This window comes from Pseudophryne corroboree, chromosome 10 (assembly GCF_028390025.1).
Source record: "Pseudophryne corroboree isolate aPseCor3 chromosome 10, aPseCor3.hap2, whole genome shotgun sequence".
NCBI classification, from domain to species: Eukaryota; Metazoa; Chordata; class Amphibia; order Anura; family Myobatrachidae; genus Pseudophryne; species Pseudophryne corroboree.
In genome coordinates this window covers 360,007,119-360,019,811 of record NC_086453.1, presented here as the reverse complement: position 1 = coordinate 360,019,811, position 12,693 = coordinate 360,007,119, and the positions used below count along the sequence as shown (strand labels likewise).

At 43.2% G+C, this 12,693-nt stretch overlaps 1 protein-coding gene across 1 annotated transcript in view; it reads left to right on the top strand.

Annotated features, from left to right (window-relative positions):
• The window catches only part of LOC134965651 (nicotinamide N-methyltransferase-like), an 80,319-nt gene extending 67,868 nt beyond the window's left edge, over positions 1-12,451 (top strand). Inside the window, exon 3 of the mRNA XM_063941984.1 lies at positions 12,031-12,451. Coding sequence (XP_063798054.1) covers positions 12,031-12,451 — 421 coding nt within the window. The remainder of the gene's footprint in view (positions 1-12,030) is intronic.
• Positions 12,452-12,693: the final 242 nt, after the last annotated feature.

Here is a 12,693-nt window from a genome sequence, read left to right as displayed (position 1 = left end):
GCTCACGGAAGACCCGTGGCCTCTACCTCTAAGAAAGGACCTGCTCCAGCAGGGGCCTTGTCTGTTCCAAGACTTACCGCGGCTGCGTTTGACGGCATGGCGGTTGAACGCCGGATCCTGAAGGAAAAAGGCATTCCAGATGAAGTCATCCCTACCCTGGTCAAAGCCAGGAAGGATGTAAGCGCAAAACATTATCACCGCATTTGGCGAAAATATGTTGCGTGATGTGAGGCCAAGAAGGCCCCTACAGAGGAATTTCAACTAGGTCGTTTCCTCCATTTCCTGCAGACAGGACTGTCTACGGGCCTAAAATTAGGGTCCATTAAGGTTCAAATTTCGGCCCTGTCGATTTTCTTCCAGAAAGAACTGGCTTCAGTACCTGAAGTTCAGACATTTGTAAAAGGGGTACTGCATATACAACCTCCTTTTGTGCCTCCAGTGGCACCTTTGGATCTCAATGTTGTTTTGAGGTTCCTTAAGTCACATTGGTTGAACCACTCACCACTGTGGACTTAAAATATCATCTCACATGGAAGGTGACGATGCTGTTAGCCCTGGCTTCAACCAGGCGTGTGTCAGAATTGGCGGCTTTTATCATATAAAAGCCCTTACTTAATTTTTCATTCTGACAGGGCAGAATTGAGGACTCGTCCTCAATTTCTCCCTAAGGTGGTTTCTGCTTTTAACATGAACCAACCTATTGTGGTGCCTGCGGCTACTAGGGACTTGGAGGACTCCAAGTTACTTGACGTTGTCAGGGCCCTGAAAATATATGTTTCCAGGACGGCTGGAGTCAGAAAATCTGACTCGCTGTTTATCCTGTATGCACCCAACAAGCTGGGTGCTCCTGCTTCTAAGCAGACTATTGCTCGTTGGATTTGTAGTACAATTCAGCTTGCACATTCTGTGGCAGGCCTGCCACAGCCAAAATCTGTAAAAGCCCATTCCACAAGGAAAGTGGGCTCATCTTGGGCGGCTGCCCGAGGGGTCTCGGCTTTACAACTTTGCCGAGCAGCTACTTGCTCGGGGGCAAACACGTTTGCTAAATTCTACAAATTTGATACCCTGGCTGAGGAGGACCTGGAGTTCTCTCATTCGGTGCTGCAGAGTCATCCGCACTCTCCCGCCCGTTTGGGAGCTTTGGTATAATCCCCATGGTCCTTACGGAGTTCCCAGCATCCACTAGGACGTCAGAGAAAATAAGATTTTACTTACCGATAAATCTATTTCTCGTAGTCCGTAGTGGATGCTGGGCGCCCATCCCAAGTGCGGATTGTCTGCAATACTTATACATAGTTATTGTTAACTAAATCGGGTTATTGTTGTTGTGAGCCATCTTTTCAGAGGCTCCTTCGTTGTTATCATACTGTTAACTGGGTTCAGATCACAGGTTGTACGGTGTGATTGGTGTGGCTGGTATGAGTCTTACCCGGGATTCAATATCCTTCCTTATTATGTACGCTCGTTTGGGCACAGTATCCTAACTGAGGCTTGGAGGAGGGTCATAGGGGGAGGAGCCAGTGCACACCAGCTAGTCCTAAAGCTTTCTTTAGATGTGCCCAGTCTCCTGCGGAGCCGCTATTCCCCATGGTCCTTACGGAGTTCCCAGCATCCACTACGGACTACGAGAAATAGATTTATCGGTAAGTAAAATCTTATTTTCTCTAGGCAGGCGATACCGAAAATGTACACAGACCTCAGAAAAAGAGTCACCAGTGTACTAAAAAATGCAGCTGTACCCAATGTCCACTTAACCACGGACATGTGGACAAGTGGAGCAGGGCAGGGTCAGGACTATATGACTGTGACAGCCCACTGGGTAGATGTATGGACTCCCACCGCAAGAACAGCAGCGGCGGCACCAGTAGCAGCATCTCGCAAACGCCAACTCTTTCCTAGGCAGGCTACGCTTTGTATCACCGGTTTCCAGAATACGCACACAGCTGAAAACCTCTTACGGCAACTGAGGAAGATCATCGCGGAATGGCTTACCCCAATTGGACTCTCCTGTGGATTTGTGGCATCGGACAACGCCAGCAATATTGTGTGTGCATTAAATATGGGCAAATTCCAGCACGTCCCATGTTTTGCACATACCTTGAATTTGGTGGTGCAGAATTATTTAAAAAACGACAGGGGCGTGCAAGAGATGCTGTCGGTGGCCAGAAGAATTGCGGGACACTTTCGGCGTACAGGCACCACGTACAGAAGACCGGAGCACCACCAAAAACTACTGAACCTGCCCTGCCATCATCTGAAGCAAGAAGTGGTAACGAGGTGGAATTCAACACTCTATATGCTTCAGAGGTTGGAGGAGCAGCAAAAGGCCATTCAAGCCTATACAATTGAGCACGATATAGGAGGTGGAATGCACCTGTCTCAAGCGCAGTGGAGAATGATTTCAACGTTGTGCAAGGTTCTGATGCCCTTTGAACTTGCCACACGTGAAGTCAGTTCAGACACTGCCAGCCTGAGTCAGGTCATTCCCCTCATCAGGCTTTTGCAGAAGAAGCTGGAGACATTGAAGGAGGAGCTAACACGGAGCGATTCCGCTAGGCATGTGGGACTTGTGGATGGAGCCCTTAATTCGCTTAACAAGGATTCACGGGTGGTCAATCTGTTGAAATCAGAGCACTACATTTTGGCCACCGTGCTCGATCCTAGATTTAAAGCCTACCTTGGATCTCTCTTTCCGGCAGACACAAGTCTGCTGGGGTTGAAAGACCTGCTGGTGACAAAATTGTCAAGTCAAGCGGAACGCGACCTGTCAACATCTCCTCCTTCACATTCTCCCGCAACTGGGGGTGCGAGGAAAAGGCTCAGAATTCCGAGCCCACCCACTGGCGGTGATGCAGGGCAGTCTGGAGCGACTGCTGATGCTGACATCTGGTCCGGACTGAAGGACCTGACAACGATTACGGACATGTCGTCTACTGTCACTGCATATGATTCTCTCAACATTGAAAGAATGGTGGAGGATTATATGAGTGACCGCATCCAAGTAGGCACGTCACACAGTCCGTACTTATACTGGCAGGAAAAAGAGGCAATTTGGAGGCCCTTGCACAAACTGGCTTTATTCTACCTAAGTTGTCCTCCCACAAGTGTGTACTCCGAAAGAGTGTTTAGTGCCGCCGCTCACCTTGTCAGCAATCGGCGTACGAGGTTACATCCAGAAAATGTGGAGAAGATGATGTTCATTAAAATGAATTATAATCAATTCCTCCGTGGAGACATTGACCAGCAGCAATTGCCTCCACAAAGTACACGGGGAGCTGAGATGGTGGATTCCAGTGGGGACGAATTGATAATCTGTGAGGAGGGGGATGTACACGGTGATATATCGGAGGATGATGATGAGGTGGACATCTTGCCTCTGTAGAGCCAGTTTGTGCAAGGAGAGATTAATTGCTTCTTTTTTGGTGGGGGTCCAAACCAACCCGTCATTTCAGTCACAGTCGTGTGGCAGACCCTGTCACTGAAATGATGGGTTGGTTAAAGTGTGCATGTCCTGTTTATACAACATAAGGGTGGGTGGGAGGGCCCAAGGACAATTCCATCTTGCACCTCTTTTTTCTTTAATTTTTCTTTGCGTCATGTGCTGTTTGTGGAATGTTTTTTGGAAGGGCCATCCTGCGTGACACTGCAGTGCCACTCCTAGATGGGCCCGGTGTTTGTGTCGGCCACTAGGGTCGCTTATCTTACTCACACAGCTACCTCATTGCGCCTCTTTTTTTCTTTGCGTCATGTGCTGTTTGGGGAGGGTTTTTTGGAAGGGACATCCTGCGTGACACTGCAGTGCCACTCCTAGATGGGCCCGGTGTTTGTGTCGGCCACTAGGGTTGCTTATCTTACTCACACAGCTACCTCATTGCGCCTCTTTTTTTCTTTGCGTCATGTGCTGTTTGGGGAGGGTTTTTTGGAAGGGACATCCTGCGTGACACTGCAGTGCCACTCCTAGATGGGCCCGGTGTTTGTGTCGGCCACTAGGGTCGCTTAGCTTAGTCATCCAGCGACCTAGGTGCAAATTTTAGGACTAAAAATAATATTGTGAGGTGTGAGGTATTCAGAATAGACTGAAAATTAGTGTAAATTATGGTTTTTGAGGTTAATAATACTTTGGGATCAAAATGACCCCCAAATTCTATGATTTAAGCTGTTTTTTAGTGTTTTTAAAAAAAAACACCCGAATCCAAAACACACCCGAATCCGACAAAAAAAATTCGGTGAGGTTTTGCCAAAACGCGGTCGAACCCAAAACACGGCCGCGGAACCGAACCCAAAACCAAAACACAAAACCCGAAAAATTTCCGGCGCTCATCTCTACTTAGTACGCTGCTCATATTTTCCTATGGGTGCTTGTACTTATAAGCACATGCGCGTCCTAGTCGTGGGAACACTTGATTGCCGCAAATATGCCGAGCTGCAGGATGGATGACCGTGGCTACATCTGTATAAGTAAAGTGTGTAGAGGGTTGGGCAATTGAATGAAGGCTCTTGCTACAACCCATGAAGCAGGCCACACCCCCACACCACTGGTCATGCCACATAACTAGTCACATCCCCTGCGGCAGCACACAATAGTCCTTTTATAAATTTCAGCTCCAGGCCCATGTGAACCTTAATCTGGTATTGACTGTCCACTACCATTTAAGCAGAATTTATCTAAACAAGAGAGACGGGCACTTAGGGAACTGAACAATATAAATTTGCTGGTCATCAAACCAGCTGATAAGGGAGTTGGGGGAATCATTATACAAGATCGCATGAACTATATTGTAGTAGCAGAAATGCAGCTACATAACAGTGATCACTATAAATAATTATCCAGTGACCCTACCTCCCTTTATCAAATTGAATATAATGGCTTACTAATTGAGGCCTGGGCAGAGGATGCAATCACAGAAATAATAAAATTTTTTAGTGTGTCCCCATTCTATCTCTCCCATTTTTTATAATTTGCCTAAAATTAACAAATTATTTAGTGCCTCACCTGGTCGTCCCATTATTTCTGGTATTGGGTCCCTCACTTCTAATTTATCACAATTTGTAGATGCCCACTTGCAGAGCCACATCACCAAACTAAAGTCTCACATTAAAGACACCAAGCATATCCTGCAGAAAGTCTCTGAAATTAGTTGGATGAAGGGTTGGGCATTTTTGACACTCAACGTCCAAGCCCTATATACAAATATTCAGCATAAAGCAGGAATTGAGGCGATAAAATATTATTTAAATGGAGACATGAAAATAACAAGAGAGAGACGTGACATTGTAAATGATGCAATATTATGTATATTAACACATAATTATTTTTTGTTTAATGACATATTATTTTCAGACACAGGGGATGGCCATTGGAACCAGATTTGCACAAAGTTTTACAAATCTCTATATGGGCCGCTTCAAGGAACAATTTATTTGGAGCGGTCCATATAGAGATATCTGGTCCTCTATGGCCATTTGATTTCTTTATAATTTGGAAGGGCAGGTCAACACAGAGCACTGGAATTTGTTAAATATTTAAACACTAATGATTTTAATTTGCAATTTACTCACACATTTAGTTTTGACATGGTAGTCTTTCTGGATGTCGAATTCTCTGCAAGGGATGGTATCATTGTTCCATCAACTTATTTGAAGCCCGTGGGTGCCTCTAACTATTTACATTATAGTAGCAGTCATCACAGACCATGGATAAGGAATATCCCACAAAATCAAATATTGCGTCTAAAGTGAAATTGTGCTGGTGATGAGGACTGTTTTCCCAAATTGGGATAATGCTGGGACACTTCAAAAGGAGAGGATATCTGGATAAACTCCTTAATAATGCAAGAGATTATGCTAGGAAATTATGTAGAAAAGAGCAAATACTACAGTGGAAGGGGAGAGCTTGAACATTTTAAAGAAGGGGGATTTAGCTGTTGATATGAAGAAACAAATAAAAAGTAGGCTACTATCTGAAAATATAATATTTTCATCTAAATATAACATCAAATCATGGAAAATTAAAAAAGATTGTGATAACTTCATATTATTGGAATAGGATCCTATATTGAAGAATGTTTTTGAAAAAATAACAGCAGTAATCTTAAAAAAGAACCCAAACTTGGGTGACATTTTAAACCAAAGTATGTTGAAAACTCAGATTTATGTAGACAAAGGAGGTCCAGGTACAGTAATTGGCTAGCACAGAAATTTGTAGGTAGCTATTGATGAAATAAATCAATCTGTGTCACGATCTGGGTAATTAGTCACCACTTCTTACCTTCCAAGTGTCTCCTGAGACTGGCCCAGCATTCCAAGCCTGGATTCCACCTGCGCTGTCTGCGTGCAGCGCGCTGTACAACATTGCCTCAGTCTCCCCTCTGTGATCCAGGCAGCGCTGTCATGGCGACTACTGTATACAATTTATCCCTTCTGTCATAGTGAATGGCGTCCCCTGTCTCCTGCGGCCTCTGCCGCCATCACCACTGATTTCCTCATGCTAAAGTTCAAACAGACTTTCCCTCCAAATTTAAACATGGGCGCCGCCATGTTTGATTTCATCACATGTCATTCTACAGCCTATCCGCTGCACTCTGGACTCTGCCTGATTGCTAAGCCAATACCTGCTTCCCAGCTGGTATAAATATCCTGCATCAAGGCTGCCTAATCGTCAGTGCTTTGGTTGTCCATCCTAGTGGTATATGTATCTCCTGTCTGTTGATGTTCCAGCTTGTGCTTACAGGTAATCCAGCTCCTGTGACCTTGCTCCACTTAGAGACCCAGCACCAGTTACCATCTGGTGGTGCTGCCTGACTCCAACAGTATTCCTACATTGCATCCTGTGTCCTGCAGTGATCCATCACCGGCTTCCAACTTTCAGCATTGTTCCAGAATTGCTTCCATCTTCCATCGGTGTTCCAGTATCACTCCTAGCTCTCATTGCCTATCAATATCTCCGTGATCCACAGTGACTTCATCACCGGCTTCCAGCTTCCATCAGTGTTCCAGTATCACTCCTAGCTCTCATTGCCTACCAACATCTCTGTGATCAACAGTGACTTCATCACTGGCTTCCAGCTACCAGCGTTGCTCCAGTTTCACTTCCACCTGTGTTCCTGTGTCACTCTCAGCTCTCAGCGGTGTTCTGTATCACTCCCAGTATCGCTCTCCATCTCCAGCGGTGTTCCAGCATCGATGCGTTCATCATCTATCACACAACATCGAACCACAGTTCACCATCGATACTCACCATAGTTCAATACACCTTCTGTCTGCACGGGTTCCATCCGGCATCCCTGGCAATTCTCCGGGTCTTGCAAGGACTTTGTTACACCTCATCCTGCATTTGTCACAGTATTCATTACCACTGCGCTTCCAGGAACTGTAATGCTATATTTATCTGCACAAGTAACTGTTGAAAGTTATCTGAACTGCCAAGATGTCTAAACTGTGTGTTCAATAAACAGACTTTGTTTTATATACTCCGTTGTTGTGGTCATGCCTTTGGCCAAACAATGCTTAACCTCCTGCATGTCCAAGAAACCAATTCTACCTCTATGGTTCACATACATGCCAGCCCCTATGTCTGAGACTTCCCCAGCTCAGCCTCAGCCCTCAGTTGGGACAATATGCTTAACTTACAAATTTATGGTAAATAAATCAACTAGTATAAATCCAGTGTGACTGGGGAAACATTTGTAATTAAACAATTTTTGAATTGTGAATCCAGTTACTGTGTGTATGTTCTCCAGGGTCCATGCTCCTTACAATATGTAGGGAAACCCACTAGAACTATTAAGAGCAGGTTCAGAGAATTGTGGCAGCAGAAAAATATAATAACACAAAAAGGGAGGTAAATCTGTATGTTTAGACAGCTCTGTATAGGTGAATCATCTTAGATTTTTAAACCACTGCAGCTTCTCCCACTCCTAAAGGCCTCAATGAGGCATTGGATTATACATGTTTTGATGGTTAATTATTTTTTATTATTATTATCCTTTATTTATATGGCGCCACAAGGGTTCTGCAGCGCCCAATTACAGAGTACATATGCATATAATCAAAACAGGAAAACAGTGACTTACAGTTGAAGACAATTTAGGACAAGTACAGGGTAACTAAGCATAACTACACCAGTAAATGACAGATATAAGTTCCAGGTGGCCAAAAAACTGCGTGATTTGGGCAGTTGAGGATTATTAAAGTAAGAAAAGGATAAGCACATGAGGGAAGAGGGCCCTACTCGTGAGAGCTTACATTCTAAGGGTCAGCCTCATTAAGTATTAAGTATGTGCCTTATCCTATGAGACACAATGTAACCTATAATGTTTGGTATGGATATAGGATGAAGATGATATTGGAAAAGGTACAGGTTGTTCTACACTTTTATCCCACTAAACCAGGCATTCCCAACCACGGTCCTCAAGGCACACCAACAGTGCAGGTTTTAGTGATATCCAGGCTGCAGCACAGGTGGGTAAATCAAAATAACTGAGCTACTAATTAAGTCACCTGTGCTGAAGCCTGGATATCACAAAAACCTGCACTGTTGGTGTGCCTTGAGGACCGTGGTTGGGAATGCCTGCACTAAACCATAATAATAGGTTAAGTATACAAACTGGAGATTTACTTGAGGGCGGGGAAAACTAAGGAGGGGGAAAATCATGGAAAATAGTTAAAAATATCCTTTGAAAGAACTAGTAGTTTTTTCTGAGGATGTAGAACCCAATCTGGCAGATTGTTACTTAGGGTGATATCCAATTATACCCAGTAAAACATCTTTTCAGACTTTTTTCTGATGTTTCACTGATTTTTTTTTACAGGCTATCCAGATGGATAACCTGTTAAAAAAAAAAAAACACTACCCCGAAAACACACAGGTTCAGTGAAAGCTGTGTGTTTTCGTGTGAAACTGCCCCGTTTTTGGACAAAAACAGGCTGTTTCCGTGGATTCTGCTTCGCCTGCCGGAGGCAGGTGAAACAAAATTTCTGATAAGCCGGCGCGTGCCGCGGCTTATCGGGGCTAATTAGCTAGCCCCCGGCGGGACAATTATCCCCCGTAATTTACCAGGGCTAATTGGATATCCCCCCATAGAAGGGTTAATTTATGTGTAAAGTTAGAATTCGAACTGGAGGACTTAAATTATTAAACATATATGTGGGTATGTATGAATGTTTTATTAGTCTTATTAGTTTTGAAATCCATTAATGTGGATAACATACGTATGGACACTCATCAGTTGATACAGCTGGGATTAATTAATGAGAAATTATAGATATAAAAGAGTAAAGAACCAAGGAGTCTGCAGTCGTGAGAAAGTACCAGTGCATTGTGGGATGAAACGCGTTGACACTATCACTCACTGGCTTACCTCTACTGCATCACCAGCACAGGGAGATACGCTGCTGTAAGTGACTGAAACTACCCCGGCACTGTGGTCTGCACTGGCAGCGACAAAGATCCGGCAGCTAACCAAACAGAACTAAATGCTTACCAGCACTGTTACCTGCCCGGGGCGGTGATAGCCTCACCACCGGGAGAAGAGGAATGGGGGCTTGATCACAGTGGAAGGATCACTACACGTGTGCAGGGGTAACTATAAAAGCAGCCATGCTACGGTAATCAATATTGACTAAGCGGAACATTGTTACCAGTAAAAGCCTGTGGGTGCAATGAGGTAATTCATTTATTTGGAAATTCTAGTGCAACACAAATGCTACTTAGTTGCAAAAGATATTAAAGCAACAGTTTCCCAGTATATTGCTACCTTAGAATAACATCACTAGGGAGCATTAAGGACCATTGATGAACTGTCCATGTCCTGCAAGTCACCAGGGACACTTAATGAACAAGTCTCATGTGATTATATTTGTATTTTATTGTGTGATTTTTTTTTTGTATTTTAATTTGTATGTTTAAAATAAATGTACAGGTATATTTTATAAAGTATTGTTCTCCCAATGTTTACTGCTGAGAATGCTGCCACTTTATTATATGTTTATTGTAGTTTACAAGAAGCGCAGTGCTTTACTTTACTTTAAATGAATTTGTCTGAATGGAAGACACTAATAATCTTGTGGTTCATAACATACCTCAGCTGTCTAATAAGATATTGTTAATCATTTAATTTGGGCAGTTGGTTGTGGATGTGATTGCCACCATGGACCTTTGTGGAGTTTGTATGTTCTCCCCGTACTTGCATGAGTTTCCTCTGGGTGCTCCGGTTTTCTCCCACATCCCAAAAAATATATTGGTTGGTTAATTGGCTCACTACCAAAATTAACCCTAGTGTGTGTGTGTGTGTGTGTGTGTGTGTGTGTGTGTGTGTGTGTGTGTGTGTACATGTATGTATGTGTGTGTGTGTGCGTACATGGGCAGATGAGATTGGCCAAGTGCTTCTTATCTGTCATCACATTCTATGGGGTAAATTTACTAAGATGAGAGTTCTATTTAAGATGGGATGTTGCCTATAGCAACCAATCAGGTTTCAGGTATTATTTTCTAGAAGGTGCTAGATAAATGATAAGTTGAATCTGTTTGATTGCTATGGGCAACATCCCATCTTAAATAGAACTCCCATTTTAGTAAATTTATCTCAGAGTTTCTATATTTCTTTGAAATAATACAGATACTGTAGTTATGTAATTTCAGCAGGTAAGGTAAATCATTCTTGTTATTTTATCAGTATCCAAAAATTATATTCTTCCTGAATCAGATCTATAACACAGAATGAAATAAATAGGTTCTATGCATTTCCCGAGTAGAAATTAGGCAGAATTAGTAATCTCCCAATACTGTATGTGGGAAATGCCGCCTGAAGCTGTTATGGTCACCTCACAAAGGGAGGCAATTGCAAGACCACCTGTCAGGATCCCAACAATCACAATGCCGACACTGGAATCCCAACAGGTGGTGAAATGCTGCCGCCGGAATACCAGCGCAACAGGCTTTTTCCCCTTTCCTCCCCTTCCCTCTGGCACAGCCAATTATGGAAAATCTGCCTCACAGGCTGTACAAGAATGAAAAGCTGATTGAGCAGCAAGAGCCCAGCAAGTAAGGGAACCTTTAATGGGTTCTTGGTGTGTGATTGAGGTTAATGGGTGCAGTGAGAAAGGGAGTTAATCAGTGATCAGGGTGAATGGATTAATAAATGCTAGGTGACATGGTTAATGGGTGTTGAGCATAAAAAGATAAATAGGTGCTGGGAGGGGTGAGGGGTAATTTTTGCAGTGAAGGGGGGGTTAATGAGTGCTTGGAGTGAAATTATTAATATGTGCTGGGATTATGTTGGTAGGAGATAATTTGTGCTGTGAGAGAGCTTAATGAGTTCTAAGGGAGATTGGGTTAGTAGGTGCTGGGTAGCAGGAGAATAGGGAGTGCTGACAGTGTGGACAAATGTGTTAATGGGTGCTTTGAGGATGAGTTGATAAATGGGTGTGCAAAATGACTGTGCCCCTTTGTCATAGACCAGGTGTGGTTTTATGGAAATGGTTTGAAGGATTGTATTGGAAAATTAGGGCAGTAATGTAAATCTTTGCCTAGGGTGCCTAGAACCCTCACACCAGCCCACATGCCAATCATAATTGTACATGTTACTAAATCCTCTAACCCAAAAGTGACACAAATGCTCTTAATCCACATACACCACTTATATTGTAAATGGATAAGCAATAAAGAAATCTGATGCTCTGATTATCTTCAGTCTTATTCTCTGCTTTATAAATGATTGTAGCTGTGTTTTAGGCAGAGAATAAAGCAGGTAGAGCTGAGTGTTCCGGATAGAGCTATCCAATGGCCACCTATTTCCCTCCACTGCCATATAAAATGCTCCTGAAAGATTAAAGGAGTGTCTGATTGAAAGTGAAGAATAATGCCCAATCTCTACCACTTTTGAGGAACCCTTCTAGAAAACAGACAATGCCTTCCTAAATTATACCTTCCCACTTATTCAATCTCCATATATTAAACTATATCCTGTTTCTTATGTGGTAGCATGGCTAGTCCTAGATCCCAGTGAACTTTATTGTGTTTGTATCTTTCAGTGACCAGTGTCAGGACAAAGACAATACATTGAAGATGGCAATAACAAAGATCATGAAATGTGACATTGACAATGAGAATCTCACAGACCCGGAAGTGATTCCACCAGCAGACTGTGTCATCAGTGGAGCTCTCTTGGATTTCATTAGCAAAAACCAAGATGATTATATAAATAATTTCAGGAAATTTGTGAAGCTACTAAAACCTGAAGGACACCTGATATTGATAGGTGCTTTAAATACAACGTATATGGTGGTTGGGCAGGACAAGGTACATGTGTTCAGATATGATGAGAAATTTGCAAGAAAAGTTCTCACTGATGAAGGGTTTGTTATTGATCACTGTGCAGTCCATAAAAAAACAGCAGAGAGTGACCTTTTTGACTATGAGGCAATTATATTTATTACAGCTCATAGAGAGTAATTAGGGCCTAATTCTGAGTCACATGCTGTGTTGGGTGCAGTTAAACATTTTCTTTATACTGCGCATGTGTCTAAATCGCACTGTGCATACATCCTGATTGTGTTTGTACACAGTTGAAGTAGCTTTGACACACGCACGTAGAAGTGTATTGGAAATGTATTAGGTGTTCCCAGATGCGGCTTCAAATAGGAGGGGGCCTATATATACAGGTTCCGTATGGGCCACCTCCTCTCCGGTTGTGC